At 36.9% G+C, this 21,609-nt stretch overlaps 1 protein-coding gene across 1 annotated transcript in view; it reads right to left on the bottom strand.

Annotated features, from left to right (window-relative positions):
- Positions 1–677: 677 nt before the first annotated feature.
- cmya5 (cardiomyopathy associated 5) overlaps positions 678–21,609 on the bottom strand; it is a 34,312-nt gene continuing 13,380 nt past the window's right edge. The window contains exons 3-13 of the mRNA XM_088629590.1: positions 17,527–17,622; positions 14,986–15,219; positions 13,779–13,801; positions 11,640–11,761; positions 9,754–9,888; positions 8,814–8,960; positions 7,995–8,142; positions 5,906–6,039; positions 5,593–5,707; positions 5,228–5,404; positions 678–4,748 (exon numbers count right to left, since the gene is read on the bottom strand). Coding sequence (XP_088485716.1) covers positions 4,496–4,748; positions 5,228–5,404; positions 5,593–5,707; positions 5,906–6,039; positions 7,995–8,142; positions 8,814–8,960; positions 9,754–9,888; positions 11,640–11,761; positions 13,779–13,801; positions 14,986–15,219; positions 17,527–17,622 — 1,584 coding nt within the window. The 3' untranslated portion in view covers positions 678–4,495. The remainder of the gene's footprint in view (positions 4,749–5,227; positions 5,405–5,592; positions 5,708–5,905; positions 6,040–7,994; positions 8,143–8,813; positions 8,961–9,753; positions 9,889–11,639; positions 11,762–13,778; positions 13,802–14,985; positions 15,220–17,526; positions 17,623–21,609) is intronic.

Here is a 21,609-nt window from a genome sequence, read left to right on the forward strand (position 1 = left end):
ACTGCATTTATCATTTCTAAGCTTATTGAAAACTGATTTGGTCCAGCGAAGACTAATGCTTGTGTGCTACTGCAGCCACTGAGGGATCTGTAATCATTTACCCTCCCTTTCTGAGCTTGGTGAATTCTCATCCAACCTTTCCTTCAGTACTTCTCCACTAGACATCTAAACATTCAATCAACTTAAGAAATATTACTGTTTAAACACTGAAACAGAATAAATCTCCCAAATTGAAGACACCACTAATTCTGAAAACTGGCTCTAGTGTACATATGCTCTTTCAGCACCACCTGTATTGTAATAATGGATAATGATAGATAATCATTCCACTCATACCAAGGGCCAGTTTTCCAAGAAGCCATTGGACCTACAGTACCAATATCCTGTACGTAGGAGGAAACCCATGTGAACACAGGGAGAACATACAAATTCCACACAGATAGCACTATGTCTAGAATTGAACCCAGGACCCTGGCACTCTGAGACAGCCATGTTAAACACTGTCTCACCATGCCACCCTTATGCAGAAATATTACAAAAGGACAATTAAGAGTTTCTTGATACATTTTATGGTAATACTGTATGTTTCTTTATGTGACCTCCTCCCCCTTCAGAATGTGTGTGATATATTGATGTTTTTAAGAACTTCTACAGAAGAAAAAAAAAGTCACTCCAGGTTATTACTGGTTTTCTTTTTATTTGGCTTATTAAACAGTACAGCCAATTCCTTCCCACCACAGAAATGTGACTTGGATTCAAAAACCGCAAAAAGTCCAGAGCTCAGCGTGCATTGGGAGGCAGGATTTCAGTATAATCTGAAATAAGACACTGTCATGAAACAGCCATTGATTGAACAAACAAAGACTAAAAGCAATAAGTTGACTTTTGGTTAAACAGGGAAATTCAGCTCAGAGTCCTCAAAGGCTGGAAGACCTTCCCAGTCAAATGGAATTCATAATCAGCAATAGCTTAGTTAGACGTTTTGGTTTAAATTAAATTGTATGATTCATGCAATATTAAAAAATAGCCCTCTTTCATTTTCAGGATTAATTTGCTTCTGGGTTTCATGTTTTATGTCCTAAGACTATGCATTTTAAAATATTTTCCATCATTACCCATGTGTACTAGGAAGTAAAGTTATAGTACCCATTTAATCAACCACCTTGCTACAGTTTGAGACTGATAAAATGGTTTGGTGTTGCTACAATAAAAGTAGGACTTGAAAGTTTGAATACAAGACCAATCATATTATACTGTATATTGGTATCATTCCAGACAGCCTAAGGTTCTGTAGACCTTTTCTATACTGTAAGCAGAATTCAAATGTTTTAAATGTGATATTTGACTACGATGACGACAAATTTGTCAAGCACAGTATATACATATAAACGTTTGTATCTGTTTGGCAAAATCTGAAGAGGTCCCCAATAAACTAAAACAGCATGACCTCTGATTAAATAAATAAATGTAGGAAACACAAAGACCATGAAGTTAATTGTAGAAATGGAGTCCTACACATCTGTCAAAGATAAACTGATTGTTGTATTCCAGAGTCTAAGCAAGCTCACATAATACTTATTCTATGGCATGACAGACGAACATTTTCTTACTCTAACTAAGATATACAGATAAACATTTTTAATGCCAATACTAAATGTTATCTTGGTATCTTATAGCTCCAGGCAAATTGTACTACAAGAATCCTGAGGTCTCAAATAGCACTGGTTTCTACACATGACCATAACAGCTAAATTGGAATTGGTACTACAGCCTAGCAGGGACGTTCACAGCTACAAGAAATAACTGGATTAAAACAGGACATTCAGTGCAAAAGAAATGCCATTTTGCCACTCATCCTGTGGAACTGTCTCCTTCATTTGTATATGAGTAAAATGTGTGAATGGAAAAACAAAACCTGAATAGGACCACTGGGACTCGACCAAAGCACAACTGTGGACTTCGATGACAAATTAATTCCAAACCTACTCTCATTCAACTGCCATCCAAAATCAGTCTTTTACAACACGTGGACCTACTGTAATTTGTCATTTTGTTTGAACATTATACAAATACATACCATTACAGGCTCACGCAACAGCCTGAAAAAAGGTTTCACAGGTTACTTTTTGAAGTTATCTTCATTCCTAGTTTTAAAGAGCTACAGTATGTCTCCGTCTTACATTCACTGGTTAATGATGTGTAATGGTTCTAGTGAGGTGTTTTTGGCGATTGTTCCAGTCTGGTAATAGTCTGGGTAGAATTAAAACAAAAAAAAACATGGCTGTTTCAAGACCAGAAGTGAAGAATCACTCATTTAGACATTAGATACCCAGTATGTAAATGTAGGCTAAATGTAATAATAATTTGAATTTAAATAAATTTGAATAGATTAATACTATACTGTACTTGCATGTAAGTTTCCAGGTTGGCAATGAAATGCAAACATTCTGGTACAGCATCTGCTTTCTTTGTGTGGCTTTAAAGTAACTTCAAACAGAAGATAATTAGCAGGAGATGCTTCTGCCACCCCAGCAATACACCCACAGCTTTATTTTGCTCAGTAATCAAATTGATTTGCCTGCAAGTTTAGTATTGGCAGAACCCAGACATCCTGTATACCTAATAAAGCCTTCATTAAGACAGACATTTAACATTGTGCACCAAGTGGCTATAAGATTAAGTGTGGCACAAAGATCAATGCTACACACAAGATGAGAAACACAATTCAACACTGGGAAACCCATAAGAAGATACTGTACTACATATAATTAACCAAATTACTTAGGGGGCTCAGATTCTGTTACAACTACTTACAGTATGCCTCCTTTCCACTGGTAAATGCTGTATAAACTCCAATGTCTAATACAAAGTCCAGAAAATTCAAGAAAAATGCATTAACATTAAGAAATTGATTTGTTATAACCCAGCATAAAATATGTTGACTGGAAGACTAGGGCTAGATTTTTATTTTCAGTTGGAACTTTATTTTCCTTTACTACATCCATGTGCCTTGAAGCAACAAACTAAATTTAAAACAGCTCTTGGCATATATTCCAAGATCTCATCTATAGATCATGCACTACAAACAATATAAATAGAATAAATCGGTCCATTTACATTGCATTTATTATAAACAAAGCATGTACAATACATTTTAACATTACAGATAATACTGAAATTAAATGTTTAAATCTCTAAGTTGAATTAACACTGCAGTGTCAAAAAGCTTTGTAAGAAAATTCAACCTTCATTCTTGTAGAATTGCCACATACTACCAATTCTGACACAATTGCTGCAGAAAAGTGATCAGTAAAAATAATAAAAGGTGACATCCATTCATTTTCAATATCCACTTAGTCACTACAGCATGTCAGTGAACCTACTGTATCCCAGAAGACAATGGGTGCAATGTAGGTTCTACCCTGAACAGGGTGCCAATCGTTTGCAGGGAAACGATAAAAGTAAGTAAAACGTGTTATAAGGGGTTAGCAATAGCCTTAATCAAAATTAACCCATTTATTCAAACTCCATTCTTCTATATTAAGTGATTTAAGTTACATTGTAAAGAGATATTAAGAATATGGCCACTTCCAAAGATCACAACCTACCATTGATTGTCCAATAATATTATTTTTAAAAACAGCTTAAACATAAATGTTTAAAATGTTTGCAGTCTACATCAGGGGTCTCATAATCTTACAACCAGTAGAGAATGGTGAGATTGAGAAAATTAAATTAAATTGGATCAATTTAATCCGTATTCCACAGGCGTTAAACTAGTTGAGAGAGAACAACACTATCAACTGGATTATAACCACTGAAGACTGGACCCCATGGACTACTTGAGTTCTATTAAAACACAACAGGATTGTAGACTACAGATCTGAATAAGGACAGTGTTTGGCTGAAGTACAGAGACATTTTTTATCAATGCTGTGCATGCACATGCAAGCTCAGGTGTACCTTAACCTGACCACTTGAAATGAGGCATTAACCTCAGTTCAAGTCAGATGGTGGCAGAAAGCATTATCAATGATTTCTCTTTTAAAAAACAACCCAACGTAAAAAATAAAAACCCTGTTTATTAGTTTCTGTGAGCCTTCTACAAATATTTGAATTTGTAACTCCATGGACAAAATACTAACTTCCTTCATCAGTCTGAACATTTTTTTTTTCTAAGCCAAAAGCTTTAATTTCTCTCAAAGTATTGTAACAAGCCTAACTTTTGAAAAACGCTGTATATACAGTATTAACCATCTAATGGCACTCAAATATTATTAGTAGGGGAGACAATAGGTTAATAAGCTACAGTAAACCAGCTCACCCAACCTTGTCAAAAGATAAATACACATCATGCACATTGTCCATGATTGAGCAAATGGAGGAAAAAAAATAAGTCCTTACTTTCTACAGAAATAATTTAATCCAAGTCGTGTGATCATTCCAATCTTATTAAAGCTTGGAACGGTTTATTGTATGGCTGAATAGGGGAAAGTTAGCTGTGCTTCACAAAATCTGGCGCAGCCATTCCAGTGTGTAGTGCCAGAGAGCCAGGTTTCTCCAGGGCCAGTGCTGGATGGCAGGCCTCCGTGAATCTGTGCTGGCAAGAGTAGAGCACCTGTCCACTTTGAGCGTTGAAGAACACCAGCCGCCCATTCATGTAATCCAACAGTGTTCCGATCCTAGTTGGTTTGTCAACAACATGAATTTCAGCTTGCACACTCTTGTGTAGGAACTCAACTCTGTAACTGCAATTAAAGGGAAAAAAAGCAAATAAATCTTAACTTTCTGATCTTTTTTTCTTTTTTAAGGTACAGACTTTAATAAATGAAGAGCTATAAAATGTACTGCTACAGAATTATACTAAAAATAATTAAGTGTTCTTTTCCTACATGTTTGTTTTGAGAAAGGTAACAGGAAAAAAAGTGGTCAGAAAGAAATTTGGCATCAAAACATCAACCACAAAAAAACTCTTAGGTTACTTGCAAACATGGGAAATCAGAGTAGATCAGATGTTACTAGCCAGTCTGAAAATAGTTAGAAAAGGATTGGTAATCTACTCTTAGATGTCAGAATTGCATCTCAAAGGAGCACAGAGTTGTTCACATGCCAATGACTTGAGGATATTCTCAATTTTTTACTGGTTGCTTCAGGGCTTAGAAGCACTGAGTTTAAAATTAACGACATTTAGCAGTGATGATTATGAGCACAGTGAAAAAAACAGTACCTTGATGGTGTGCGGTAGCAATGAATGCCCCATGATGTACTGTTCTGCCCCAGTGGGCTGTCATGAGGTGTAGATGAATAGGCCACACCAATTCTATAAGCCTCACTGCTGGCCACTGTTGTCTCCCAGTAATGATATCCATGAGGGGGCAACAGCTCACCCCAGATATCCAGGCAGCTGGAAAGGGGCACAAGGGCACAAAGAGGTCAAACATAACTGCTTCATAGCTACATCAATTTATGAACATCGGGCACATTAAGGACAAAACTTAAGTGTTCTTAGATTCACTTGATCTATTGTAGATACATACTAACTTACAGTACGTTAGTTGTTGGTTTGTTAGGAGGAACACAACAGTTACTCACTCATTGAGTGTGGCTCTTTGTCTGAAAGTTTGCTCGTGGTAGTAAATGGTAGTCTTGTCCTCAGAAAGCACAAGGGCTGAGTTGGCTGTTTCTTTTAGCAGGCAAAATCTGGTTCCTGTCAATCAAGATTTATAAAAAAAATGTAATGTGTAACAATTCTATCCATACAGAATGACTCCTTATTTTTTTTGTTGAAAAGACAGTAATCTGCCCACAAACCATCAATTGTCTTCTATGTATAGCAAAATGTGTCTGACACCAATTAAAATAAAGGTAGCTAGTTACATTAGGCCATAAATTAATAGGTTCTTACCTTTTGTGGAAATGAGAGCTGCTTCACTTTGCTCACTGGCCCCTGCAGAGTTTACAGCTTTGATGTAGAAGAGGTAATTCTCATTTGGATGTAGGAGAACCTTGTGTTCACAATTCCTTATGCCAGATATAGACCTACACAAACAAAATACAACTTAACTTTAAGTAATCTGATGACACTTAAAAAATAATCTGACAAATATTGTTAATGCTGAAACATCCCACTGTGAATCTAAGAAAAACCAAAGATTTAATGACATTTAAATGTACTGAATACTGACACAGATTTGGAGGTGAACTCCATAAGCAATAGGCAAAATACTTTAAATACCATGGTATAAGGATAATCAACTAAACAAATGCTACCTATAAAATACTAGCAATATACTGTATAACACAAGAAAACTACACCCAAAGCCAAGAACAGCAAGAACAGCAATTAACCTAATAGTTTACAGAGTATATGGATAAGAACTCGACAAACATTTTTAAAAGCACAGAAAATATCTTTATACAATCGCTGTACTTGGACAGTTTAAAATGCAATTTCAAACTAGAATAGACTTAAGAGGAAATGTATGTTTTAAATTGTATTGAGAACGTAAAAATTTAAACAAATGCATCTCTCCATGCTCAGAAACAAGAGTGTGTACCACAGTGATGCACTGATACAACTAAATATAACTTTATTAAAGGAAGCCTACACAGGCAAAACTAACTCTTATATAATTTGAGCTTTGTTAGAAGGGGCTCCAAAAACTACTGTAGCTAAAATGAATTAAGTATAAAATTAAGATATTTCGAATAAAATGTTTTTGTCAAATAAAGATATAATCATGGTAATTCTATTTCTACATGTATGCTTTAGAAAATAACAGAATTTGGATTTGGGATATTGATTAAATGATTTCGGAGCTGTTTTGATTTATTGATTATTCAATTATTTATTGATGACTCTGATCCACTCAAGTGACTCTGACAACTGCATAAAAGCCTTTGAAGTAGTTGGCACAGCATAAGCAGATACAGTTTATTTAGTTTAATAGATGTTTTACATTAATATTTCTCTGCATGTCTGACTCTTATGCAGCTTCTATAGTATAAATCAGTATTTTGTTGGTATAATTTTCCTTAAGAGTGCTACGAACAATGCAACGGTTCCTTTTTCCAGGAAGAGCACAGATATGTCCTCTAGATGGCAGAGCTGAGGTGAAATATTGTAAATGCAGCTACTTTTTGTGAGACCCAGTACTGCCAGCACAAGAGTCATTTTCTGAAAGCATATATTGTAAGAACACAGCAAAATAAACCCAAATGCTTTAAATTATCTGCAGATGAAAGAGTGGACAATTAGTGAAAAAGACCATTTTAAGCGCTAAAATTAATTAAGTCTACATCTTGACATATCGAATTAATGGAGATTCTAAAATGTAAGACGACTTGATAATGAAGGCAATATTTTCAGCAAGTTCCCAGAATGCTTAGATAAACTCAAGCTAGCACAGTTCCTTAGCTCTAGGCAGTGTGTACATTAGACAAAAAATCCTGGCACAAAGAAGTGCTTGAACAGTGGTGCAGAGTGACAAAGGTGTTTAATAATAATAATACATCCTTACACTTATATAGCAAGTTTCTGGGCACTCCACTCAAAGCACTTTACAGGGAATGGGGACTCCCCTCCGCCACCACCCATGTGTGGCCCCCACCTGGATAAACGTGTAACACTCACTAGATATCAGCTAAAAGTCGAGAGGAGAACCATTAGCATGGCTTATAATAATTGCTTACACTTATATAGTGCTTTTCTGGAAGCTCCATTCAAAGCACTTTACAGGCAATGGGGACTCCCCTCCACCACCGCCAATGTGCAGCACCCACCTGGATGATGCGACGGCAGCCATAGTGCACCAGTACGCTCACCACACTTCAGCTATCAGTGGGGAGGAGAATAGAGTGATGAAGCCAACTCATAGATGGGGGTTCTTAGAAGGCCGTGACTGGAAAATTCCAGGGGGAAATATGGCCAGGACACCCCCACAGCTTTTTGAGAAGCAAATGGTGTTGTAGACCTGCAGGCCCTTTAAACAAACCTGAGCCCCTCTCCCTCGCATGTGTATTGCCTGCAGTACTCCAGCGTGAAGGACTCCACCGCAGCCAGGTTGGTGGAGCTCCAGCGGATGATGGCCGAGTCCCAGCACACTGTGCATTCCTCCGTCTTGATTACTGGGCCAGAAGGAGCTGAAAACACAACGTGAGGGGAAGGTCAGCTTTCTCCATTTGCTGGTTTTACATCCTTCCAATTCACACCTCATATGAAAGGAGTCATATGAGCTTATTGCACCGTCAGGCACGGCAAAGCTCTCTGCCACAGCCCACTGGCTGACATTCCGTTAAATTAGTGGAATCACTTATGCAACTTATTTTTACAATTTAAGGTTCTGAGTACTATATTGATCTATTTTCAGAATCCAGCCAAACAGTACTGTTTTACTCCCCATCAGCAGCAGCTTCAACATAGTCTTGAAGCAAGCTGAACTGCATCCTTTGCAAGCTTCTCTGCATAGCCGATCTTATACTAGGCTACTGTCTGATTCTTGATTTACTGGATAGAGATAAATAGATTTATTCCAGTAGAGGCCTAGAAGAAAATCTGATCCTTCTTCTAATGGATGGTTAGATATAGTGATATCCATTGTATCATTATGGATTGTCTAAATCACTGAACAGGAAAAAATGAGCTAGGGAGAGCCTGTGATCTTTACACCGTAGTTCACTCTGCAAAATGAACCTCTGAATACTGTACAACAAAATTAATTTCAGATCAAAGAACCCAGTGTATTTTTGGTGAATAATAGTCACTTTCAGTACAGGAGAATATCAAGACATAATGGCCTTGTAAAATCTCTGACCTGTTCTGAAAGAAGTCTTCTCACTTGGCAAGCTGCAGCCTGTGTAATTTACTGCCATAACCCACACCAAGTAGCACTTGTCTGGTTCTAAGTCCTCCAGTGTGCAGTAACTCTCCTTTACTGTCACTCTGTACTCTTCTGACATAGCTGTGGGTTACAAGATGAACACAAGAAAAATGACAATGAAAGGTATAGTCTAATATTAAAAGGTTTAAGCATAGCGTTCATGTAGTATATACAATGCAATGATCATGAACAATTATGTGCTGCAGTGTCAGAGGCTGTTTGTAAGTTTCCAAACTATGGTCTTTCTTCTTTAGATCAGGAACTAATCCATTTGCTGGAAACAACTTTAAATGCAACAGCATGTTCTTCACAGCATATTATATTATATACAGTATATATATTTTCCTTTTAAACTGACTATTGCAAAGAGGTGTAATATTAATTTCTCAAGGACATCAACATGGGGAACTAAAGGGTTTTCTTAGTCACCTCATTTTAACACATGGTGGCTCAGTATATTTCTTTATTATTCAGCACTTTGGAAAATACTCAATAAAATGTTATGTCTGGCTGTGACTTGCAATAATCATCTCATCACCACTCGCATAGGCGAAGACTGAACTTAAAAATGAATGAAAAGGGTGTACTGAACATCTACTATCCACAAAAAAATAAGTAATTACATGTCACTAATATTGACTACTGGGCACAATGTGTCTTAGTACTATTATGTCTGTCTGATCTCTTTGTTCACTTGTTAGTTGCAGTATGGGGACGTTGTGATAGAATAGGATGTTCTGAATTGGTGGGGATCGTGGGATGTATGGTGAGGATAAAATACAAGTTGTAATTTTATTAAGATATGGAGAGAAATGTCCTAGTATGAACTACAAGCTGGTGGAACCTCTAACTGAATTGGTTTTGAATACTGTACCTCCCTGAGGTTCTTCCATACAATAGACCTGGAAGCAATCGATGACATCACCCTCATTGACCTTCCAGTAGACTATGACTGAAGTGCTGGTTGCAGAGTTGGGCTCCTGAGGCTGTACTCGAGGTGTCTGAGGAACTGAGAGCAAAGATCAACCAGCATGTTAACAGTCTAAAACTTGTGTAAAGAATTCTACTGTAAGAGTTAATAACATGAGTATATCCTGCACAACGTATACTAATTCTACACAAACAGTTCAGTCCTGTTATTCTTTCATATGACTGACTACCTATAAAATGCACTGTAATATTAATTTAATTATTCTTGTCATTTATAACTCTGCTGGCATTTTTTACCCCCATCTAAGTACATGAACACAAACTTGCATTCAAAGTTACATACTGAACATATGTATTAATCATGTATCTTTCAACCCTACTTAATGTTAGCACCTACAATGCCATGAAAAAGTAATGATTTCCTTATTATTGCAGATGTTTTACGCTGGATGTTTTCAGGTCTTCAGCCAAAATCCGATATTAGATAAAGGGAACCTGATAAAAGATAAAGGGAACAAATAACACCTTTTCTTTTCACTTATTTCATTTATTTAATGAACAAAGTTTTCCAACACCAACTGGCACTGTGTGAAAAAGTAAATCAACCCAAATAAAGGGATAATTTAGAGTCAGCTGATTGAACACAGCCAGGCTTGAATACAGCCAGCCCTGCTCAATATAAACCACAGTGAGAGCCATAATCTCCAAATGGAGAATACCTGGAACAGTAGTGAATCTACCCAGGGGGGGCCAACCTGCCAAAATTTCTCCAAGGGCGCAGTGTAATATCATCCAGGAAGGCACAAAGGATCCTAAAAAATCATCCAAAGAACTGCAGGCTTCTCTAGCTTCAGCTAAGGCCAGTGTTCATGACTCCACAATCAGAAAGAGACTGGGCAAAAATGGGCTTCACGAGAGAGTAGCAAGGCGGAAAAAACTGCTATCCAAGAAGAACATAAATGTTTGTCTCCCATTTGCCAAAAAGCACCTTGATGATCCTCAAGCCTTTTGGGAGAATATTCTATAGACAGATGAGTCAAAAGTTGAACTTTTTGGACGACATAGGTTCCATTATGTCTGGCGTAAAGCACACACTGCATTCCACAGTAAGAACATCATACCCACAGCCAAACATGGTGGTGGTAGTGTGATGGCGTGGGGATGCTTTGCTGCCTCAGGACCTGGGCGACTTGCCATAATTGAAGGAACCATGAATTCTGCTCTATATCAGAAAATTCTTAAGGAGAATGTCCGGTCATCTGTCCGTGAGCTGAAGGCGAAGCATAGTCATGCAGCAAAACAATGATCCAAAACACGAAAGCAAGTCCACATCAGAATGGCTAAAAAGTAGCAAAATTTTAGTTTTGCAGTGGCCTAGTCAAAGTCCAGGCTTAAACCCAATAGAGATGCTGTGGCAGGACCTGAAACGAGCAGTTCATGCTCGAAAACCTACCAGTGTTTCTGAATTAAAGCAGTTCTGCGAAGAAGAGTGGGCTAAAATTACTCCACAATGATGTGAAAGACTGATATTGAATTATAGGAAGCGTTTGGTTGCAGTCATTGCAGCTAAAGCTGTCATAACCAGTTAAGTGTAATTACTTTAAGGGCAATTACTTTTTCACACAGGGCATATGGGTGTTGGATAACTTTGTTTATTAAATAAATGAAATAATCATGATTAAAAAGTGTTATTTGTTCACTCAGGTTCCCTTTATCTAATATTAGATGTTGTCTAAAGATCTGAAAACATCCAGTGTGACAAATATGCAATGATAGAGGAAATCAGACTGTAACACATTAAAAGAAAAACATCCTATTTCGTTTACTTACCTGCAATGCCTTTGAATAATTTGTGTCCATTTCCTGTTGTGGTTTTTGCATAATCTTCAAACACTGGGAAGGTACTGGGGGTGAGCTCCAGAGAAGAGGCTTTTTCCAGGGCCTTGTTAAGACTGTCAACACAGACACAGCCTCATACTTCATCTCCATCACTAACAATAGTATCATCAAAACCACTTTAGATAATTAACAGCTTTTTGGGGTGATTTTTTTTTTATTTTAATGCCATTTGAACTATAATACAAGTTGGCTGTTTTGCTTCTTACAGTACTCAGAAGTAAAGCTCTTGTTTTTTTGTGACATTTTCACTCTTCTTTTCACAATTTGGAAAAATGGGTATTAAGGTGTATATACTGTATAAGGTATCCTGTATAATATTCAAACTGGTGTGACAGAATTAGTGAAATGCCCAAAGAATCTGTATCAATGCATTGGGACCATTGCTTTTAATAATTTATACTCACTAGTAATAATAACACCCAAGAATTAAGTGTATTGAAAGGATTATGGCTCAACCCTCCTGGCTGAGGGCTAATACAGGAGGATGACGTTGGGACCCCTGTTCAACCAGGATGGAAAAGGGGCAGCTGCAAATGTAGAGATGGGATGCAAAAAGACGTGTGCGAGAGAAATGGAGATAACGTATACATTTATGATGTTTTAGGTGAGAAAAAAACCATCGGAAGTGATTGTGAAATACTGACAGCTGAGTCTGATTGAACTTGGCTATTGTCATTCCTCCCGAATGTTTGTTATAAACTCTATTTTAACATTTTAACATTTTAAAAATAGTTAGCAAGCAAGTCAAGTTCACAGATGTTACTGAATAAGAAGTTGTCAAGCACTGCAGAAGAAGTTAACATTTTAAAAAGACAATACAAGGCTGGGCAAACACCTACTACATGACATTTGACACAAACAAGTCTAGAATGTTACATATATGTAAGTAGCAAAAATTGAAACTTGTAAATTCAAGATGGGCAAAAGCAGTACCTGAAAAAAACTACATCTGAAAATACGTTTATGCTTTCCTTCTTTAGATAATGTGCAGACGTAATAAACAGTCAAACAATTTTACAAATTTACAAGAGATTACTGAGAGGACTTGATGAATGTGCTTGAAATTCTCAAAGGCACCGACAGTGTCAACCTGAAAGAATCCTCCAGAACAAGCAGTGAAACACAAATTGGAGGAATCAAGTGAAAACTATGGGGACCTGAATTTTGAAATTGAAGAACCACCTTTTTTTTTTACTAAGAGGGTTGTGAATGTCTGAGACAAGCTCTGCCCAGCCGACCACACTGGTGTCCTACCAGAAATGTGGCTGGATGAGTTCCTTTGATCCCTTTGGCTGCTAGAAACCAAATGGGCTGGATGGGTTCTCATTTATAACCTTTCTAATGTTTGAATCAAAGCCAGGTGCAGCATTTTGCATGCAGGTAGTAGAAACTAATTCTAAATACAAAATTGGGAACACTGAGTTAGAAGAGGCTACTTATGAAAATGAATTAGGTGTTTATGCTGACACATCACGTACATCATCTAGACAAGTTACTTGCTGAGAAAATTACATCTTCTAGATGTTTTAGGGAAGCAATAAACAGGTAAAAAAAATCTTAGAATATACAGTTCAAATTTAATTTAGATCAAGGAATGGTATATTAAGACTGTATATTGCTGTGTAGGTTTTGCAGGTCTCTTTAAAACACCACCACCTGAAGAGCTGGCAGAAGCTGTCAAACTGCTGAAATTAAGCCAGTAATGAGCTGGTTCAGGCTGTTAAGAGCCTAGCTGAAATGAAAATCTGTAGATACACCAAACCTGCAAGACATAAATTGAATATCTCTGGCTCAAGCCGAAGCCAGTAAAGAGATCTATTTTTTTTTAATCAGAAAAGATGTAGGTATTGTATTGTATAAACAATACAAATTGCTGTATTTTTTCTGTTTCAGAAATGTATGAATACTTTTGTTAAAAGCATCTCAATATTTTTACTGAACAGACAAATATACATTTTCAATCTTAAGCAACATGCAAAACATAAATTGCTTTATAAAAACAGTTAATTTAGTTTGTACAATCACAAAAACTGATCACTCAAGCAAGTAGAACAAGCACATTTGTGTTACCTTCTGTTAATTTCTTTGGCAGACTGGGGGGCAAGAAAGAAGGAAGAGACTTCAGTGAACTTCATAATGAATGCTGTTCAGCAATGAAGTTAGTGAGCTCACAGAACACTGGTTCTCCATCCTGATAAGGCTGAATAACCATTTGTGATAACAATTTGTGAGCCCATTTATCTTGCATACAAAGTGCAGCCCTAAACATATAACAGCCCTAAACATACACACTATATCAATGTCTGTTTAGACATTTAAAATGAATATAAAAATGCTGTAATGAATTAAATCTCCTTTAGTTTTTTTTTACTTTGAGCTTCTTTGTTAATAAGTGAAATGTCTAGATATGGTAGAAAGAGGGATGTCTAGTCCTTGTCCTGGAGAGCCAGTGTGTCTGCATGTTTTCATTCCAACTCAACTCTAAATGAGCTAAACCAGCTCATTACTTGCTTGACGTGACAACTTTTACCACTTCTCCCAGTTTTCAAGAGAACTTGAAAATCCACAGACAAACTGGTCTTCCAGGACCACGACTGCACATTCAGCCCTGTTTTACCGTGACAGCCTCTTCCGAGAAAGCTCAACCATATTATAAGTGGGGATGTGACACAATTCTGCTTTGAAAGTGAAAGCACAGCCATGACAGGTACTTCAGCTGCAATCTTACTGGATAATCATGTTTAATGTACCTGCAAATGAAATTTGTTAGCAGCCTGGCAGCTGCATGCAAGGATACAAGTCAGCTAATTGCAGTCTTCAGGGAACAAGAATAAAATAATCTTGAATTTTTTCATAATAGGTTTTTCCCCCATTTAACTTGCACTTTGAAGCAGTTTTCATTGTTTTTATGAAGATCCTATTTGACTACCGTGTTACCAATCACAATGCTATCAGGGCTGATCAGTTAGCTAGACACTTAGACAATATGACTTTTACAACTTTCTTTTGAAATGGATTATTCGTTTTTAGAAAGCTTTTCAGGGTTGTGCATGCACAGTATGGTCTCTAGAACTTGAATTAACATGATGAAGTCTAATTTTTTATTCTTAGTTTAACATAAATTCTGTTTTCCATAGTTTTGAGAAGAGATTTCTTTGAAGCATGTGTGGAGCACATGTATTCTACCACTTTCTTTTGTTATTCAGAATCTACAAACAGCAGAATATTTACCCTCTTTAGAAATATAGTTTAAAACCACAATTTTTTCAGTACTTACCGTTACAAAAGTCACCTCATCGGGTTCCTCCACTTCCTTTATCGTTTTCTCCAGAATGTCCTTTGCCGAGTCGATGCTCTCTTGGAAAGTGACTAATTGGTCATAGAGCTGCTCCAGTTTAAATTTTTTCTCATCCTCCATCTTTTGCGACATCTCATTGTACTGCTCCAAAACGGTCTTCATCATCTCATCATTCTGCTCCTCCAGGCTCTGCTCAGATTTGGTGCAATTTTCCTGCATTTTACACACAGCGATTTAAAGATAAACTGAGAAAAAGCCATGAAAATGGATAAATCCTTGATAAATTTAGCATTGCTGTAAAACCAGTCCTTGCTCAAACCGCCCAGATTTAGTCCTCTTATTCAGTTACACAGCATAAATTAGGAATATTTTAAATGCTCAGATTACTCAGCGCAACACCCCCATGATACGATGTAAAAACAAAGACTTGTTTGTAATTAAAATTAATTTCTGTAATTAACATAGCAATCGTTTTACAGTTTAAAAGAGAACAGGCAAAACCACTTGTGTCAATTCGAGTCAAGCATAACTCGGAAGACAAACAAGCCTGGTAACAGCTACTAATTCTAAGATTAGCCTACACCAAAAATAATACCATTAGAAGTTCACTGGACCATTCAGAAATTGTGTGCTGTATTTTGCCAGCACCACAGCAAATCATGCAAGCACATACAGTAACACTTTAGCAAGCATGATAGAAATAGGTATTGTAGAAAGATGAATTCTTGTTAAAGCACACAAGAAAACACCAAAGAAGTCAGAGGAAGAGATACTCATTAGAAAGAGGTGAAAATGACAACGTGGTGATGAGAACATGATATCTTATTGCAGTAGTAAGTCACTGTGCAGCTGGGCAAAAGGTGTTTTTTTTTCCACAACTAAATTGTCTTCTTGTATTGTAGTTAAGGATAAATCTTTAGATTTAGCAAAATTGGTTATCTCCTATCAGTTGTTAGAAATTTGTCATTTGTTCTATAATTTTTAAATGACTCCTTGTAAAAAAACGCACACAAACTCTTGTGAAGGCTTTTCTATAAATGTTCTGGTACAATACTAGTCAGAATTAGATGAGAATTAGAAAACTTAAAAAAGCATTGCTCCACTATTTGCAATAAAAAGCAATAGTAATATAAAATATGTAACTCACCTCTCCTGAGTCAATAATTGGTGAAAGCACTTTTCTTAACAATTACAGCACGGATTTTTTTTTAAAGGTTTCTACCAACTTTTTATACCACAATGGTGCAATTTTCACCCATTCCTTGCAAATTCCTTGTTTGGAGAATCTTGATGGCCACACTTCTGTCAAGCCAGGACTTGAATAACACAACTGAATGACAATCACTTTCAGTTTGTTAATCCACTCCAGCATACCTTTGGCCTTGTGCTTTTGGGCACTGTCCTTCTGAAAGGTGAATATTCATCCCAGTTTTAGGTCTTTAGCGGACTGTAGCAGCTTTTCCTCCTTTTGTAATTTGACATTTTTAATATTTTTGGATTTGTAATTTGTTCCACTCATTTCCCCCTCAATGTTGATGATCTTCCCAGTCCCTGCTGATGAGAAGCAGCCCCCCCAAATTGTGCTGCTTTCATGCCTGGCAATAGGGATGAAGTTGACTGGGTGATGTGCCAGATGTAATATTTTCATTTGTAACTTTTTTGCCTTAATTTTGCTATCTTGCCAATCTGACCACAAATCATTTTGCCATCTTTGCAGTTTAACAAAAATATGGCCAGCAGCCATATCAGCTTGCAACTGGCAACCCACTGAAGCTAAGAAGGTGTGAGCCTGGCCAGTACCTGGATGGGAGGCCTCCTGGGAAAAACTAAGGTTGGTGATGGAAGAGGTTGATGGGGACACTATACTGTAAAAAGGCACCGTCCTTCGGATGAGACGTCAAACAGAAGTCCTGATTCTTAGTCAGGACTTTTTAAGTCATTTAAAATCACAGGGCGTTTCTCCAAAAGAGTAGGGGTGTAACCCTGGTGTTCTAGCCAAACTTCCCATGGTTTACTAATAAACCACATATAAATTGGCTTTATCACACTGAGGAGAGTGTACTGGCACACTATGGCCTTACAGGTAAAGGGGACTTCCCTCCATGACCACTAATGTGTAGCACCCATCTGGATGATGCAATGGCAGCTCACCACATACCAGCTATCTGTGGGGAGGACAACAGAGTGATGAAGCCAATTCATAGATGGGGATTATAAGGAAGTCAGGGCCAGGGGGTAATTTTTTTCTCTGGATAAACACCCCTACTCTTTTCAATAAAATGTAAGATTGAGCTTTCATTCTGATTATCATTAGGTTTACCAATAACAATTAAAAATACAACTTTTTCCTACCATCTCCTAGTATTTTCTATTAATAATGCAAGGATGGTCCTTAAGATCAGGTCAGCAGCTATCCATCATAAAATACAACATAACAGCAAAGGACAAGAACTCTGTCAATGAAAAAAGACCAGGCTGGCCGCTTCCACTGACCATCTTTGGGTCAGCACTAGTTCTTACCTCCACTGTATTGAATGCCAGTTCCAGTTCTGACACCAAATCCTCAATCTTTTCTGTGCGTCCTTGCAATTCTGCGATCCACTCGGTCAGCTTACACTGAAAGGGAGGTAGACACTGATGAGGATGAAGGGCACTGCTCAGGCAGACAAGCAAATATGACTCCATATTAAAGGGCCAGTCCCAGTGATTTTGTCAAACATGGGTATACATACAGTATCACTCATTTTTCACCAGCACGGAGGTACAGTATGGCTCTCGATGCATCAAAAACAACAACAACAAATAAATTGCTGATAACTTGGATTTTAATACCCAATGAGAACAGGCGATTACTAAGGACTTCATTGTATGTACTTCAGTCACCAACCTGGCATTCTTGTTGCATGTGTCCTCTGCATTTGAAATATGTGATCTGTGGCCTCTTCCCTGGAGGGGATAGTTCAATACATTGTGGTTTCAATGATGGATCACTCAATGACAGCACTGCAAGACCAAAGATGCTTTTCAAGTCACAGAGGTTTATGTGGTAATCCCGGGGCCCTGGCGGGTTTAAACACTCCAAGATTTAGATAATCCCTGGAAAGCAGTGTGCCACTACTTGGGAAGCCACAATCAAGCTGCTGAATGACAAACCCCAGTTTGAAATGGCAGTCTCTGCACTACAGAGCCCACCCTGCGGTTTACACCATGTCCTAATGAGAGATGCCATCTGGGAACGTTTCATGGGTAAATTAAATAAATGATGATTTGCATCACATGCTTTGAATATTTGGTGTTTGGAATTGTAAAGCAGCTTTCTGGACAAATGTTTCTATTCAAAGAAATTGTTTTAAGTAATCACTTTAAGTGTCCTTGTTTTAACTGAATTTAGCACCAGTGTAAATTCCAGTAAATTAAACACTGCCACAGCATGTAACAGAGATCATGTCTGTCAGCATGAATCTTTTTTAAATGCATTTTATAGTATTTAGCTGTATAAAATACCATGACATAGGTTAATTGCCTTCTTTGAAAATTGGCCCTAGTGTGAGAGTGTACGTGTTTTCTCTGCTATGGACTTGTGTCTCATCAAGAGTGAACCCCGTCTTGTACCCGTTGCTTGCTGGGATAGGCTACGGCACCCCCGCTACGCTGAATTAGAAGACGCGATTAGAAAATGGATGGATGGAATAATTAGCTTCTATGTAATACAATTACCCTGGCTCAGGGGTCCCCAATCCTGGAAACCTACATACCCGATTTCTTTGAATTGAAGCTGTAACTGAACTAAAAAGCTGCATAACTGGAACATTTGTAAGTTTTGGTTTCTACTCAAAGATAAGTATTTTATTTATGAAATGCAGTAATCAAAAGGAAATCTCCAACATGTTCGAGAGTGAAACAGTTAAAATTAATCCCATTAATACAGTAGTTCAATTAAGAGTTCAAATGGACCAAAAACCAGCAAGAGCACTGTAGGCCTCCAGGACCAGGACTGAGAATTCCTGTCCTCACTGACTTTAACCCAGTTAAACTTGTTGTCCCCCAGCCAATATCACTCATCTAAAGACAGCCCAGACTATAATCAGCGAAATAAGCACAATATGACTCAACCTGCACTCCAAATAATTGCCTTTACTGATTGAGACACTTGGGAGCCCAAATGTGCATTTAACAGAAGAAATATTAATGAAAATACTGAACCTGCTGCAAGCTGCAGCTACAGTACATACAGTATCAGACCAGCTTCTAATACTGCACTTTGTGAAATGCTGTATTAACCACTAATTGTGCAACATCACAATTCACTTGAAAAATGATGTCTCAGTAACAAATTAAATGTTAAATACTGTACACTCCTAGGCCATTTGCTAACTGAATGTAATTTAGAATACGATTCCATTCATACCTGATACCTTATCATCTGTTTTGCCCAATGAATCTAATGTTCTTCTCTGAAAGGTCTGAAAAAAATTCATAGCATCTGGATGGAAAACCGTAGGAAGCCCTTTTCAGCACATGTTTTTATCATGGAGTAGGTATAATTTCTATTTCATACTATTCCTTGCTCTGTCAACTGTAAACATACCTTTCAACCCCTGCTGATTAATTAAGGAAAACATATCTATTTAATAATGAATGTTTTGGCTAAAATTCCTTCCGCAACTTTCCAACCAAAGGCTGGTATTCTTCAATAATTCTGAATAATACCAGCTTTTATGTCCTATAATGCACTATAGACAAGCATACATTACCTGGAGATAAACGTAAGATTCCTAGTTGCATCAAAGAATAGGAGTACATAGAAGGCAGACTTTTCACATTTTTTGATGCTGACAGTGATGGCAAAGACAGCTGTTAAAAAGATACTGCATGACTCAGAACCATGATGCACGCAGAATGGCTGACACTGTCAAAGTCCCTGAAGACATGCTAAGTGATATTTCAGATGTTCCTCCCCTTGTGGGCAGCAAAAAATGACATAGTACGTTTTGTACTTTGAACCTGCATCTGAACGATGAGCATGGATCATTTCAACAGAATTTCATACAAGCACTTGGAAAATTCTAATGGCTGTAAAACCTTTAAGAAAAAAAATATTAATGAGGAGCATTTACATTGTCACTTCTAAACTCTACACAAACATGAAAACATGCCATGTTGCTCTATGTCTTTAAGGCATGATGGCGGACAGGATATTTATAAACCCTTTGACTAGAGAACACCAACTGTTTGGTCCCTCTAGTCCCCTCAGGCCAGAGGAAGGACAGGCAATTTAAAAGAACAAATCTGCTCTGGCTCCACAGTCTCAGCAACTCCCCTAATGTCCTGAACTATTATTTACTATCTACACCACCACTATAAAAATCACCATTGTGTACAGTATCCAAGGTTTTTTATAGGCTGCAGGCACAAACTCAGACTCAGTAAGTGGCAATCCTTATAAGTGATTGATCAAATAAACAAGTAATTTGGTCAGTGAAGTTAGTTCATTTTTGCAGTCAGAAAAGTTTTATTGCAAATAATCTGAAAATTATGCCTGTTTCTTTTAAGGAATCACCTGGAATTGATCATAGTGAAATGACAAGTTTTTAGAAATGATTAATTCAGGGCTGGAGGTGACTCTGCTATGCTCTGAAATCCAAGTACTGTACATGAGCACATAGTTAATTTATACAGTATATATACTGTATATACACAAGATTATACTGTATATATTAAATGTTTTATTGTTTCCAGATTTCAGGATATAGTAGACTGAATTCAAATTAGTTTCAAGCAACATTTTTTCAGCTATTCATTCACATACAGTATATTAAGTCAATCTAAAGAACAGGTTTACAGTACATTGTTTTGATTGATTTGAAACAATGCAATCTACTTCTATTTATTTTAATTTCACTCTATGACACAACTGTACAGTATGTCTGTAGTAAGTGAATCTACATTTCAATACTGTACTAAATGAATGTGGTCAGAGGTGCTGTCCTTATACCTCATTTATTATTCTGAATTATAATAATTAACAGTAATATAGTGTTGTGACGTAAAGACAAAATCTCCAGTCCATAACAATTAATAAAAGTGATTTGAACAATCACAGAAATAACTTGAGTTTTGTGTGGAAATATAATAATTCCTTACTGACATTACACATTCTAAAAAAAACATTACTGTTCAACACAGATATATTTATCATAAACAAATTACTTTAAAGAAAGAACACTTTCTGTAATTATGAAGTCCAATAATTGCTCATACAAATTAATCTTAAAGCGTTATAAAAGGTATTAAGGTTTTCACAATTAAATGGCTATTAGAATGACAAAATATTAAACTGTAAAAACAATTAAGAGAGCTTATACAAGTAATTAGGCTGTCTATTCAAAAATACAAGTTTATTAATTAGTTTATTTTTATTATTAACTGATTTAAAGAAGCCGCTCATGCTCATTGTATTAGCTACATTTTCCATATAACAATTTGTACCAGTTTCAATAATTCAAAGGAGAATGTTTTTAAATTGAGTTTCAAAGTATTTTCCTATATTTGTAGAATGTATTACAGAATGAACATTTGTTATGTTGGCCCCAGGTTCAAATC

The sequence above is a fragment of the Lepisosteus platostomus genome, chromosome 4 (assembly GCF_059453375.1).
Source record: "Lepisosteus platostomus isolate fLepPlt1 chromosome 4, fLepPlt1.hap1, whole genome shotgun sequence".
Taxonomy (NCBI): Eukaryota; Metazoa; Chordata; class Actinopteri; order Semionotiformes; family Lepisosteidae; genus Lepisosteus; species Lepisosteus platostomus.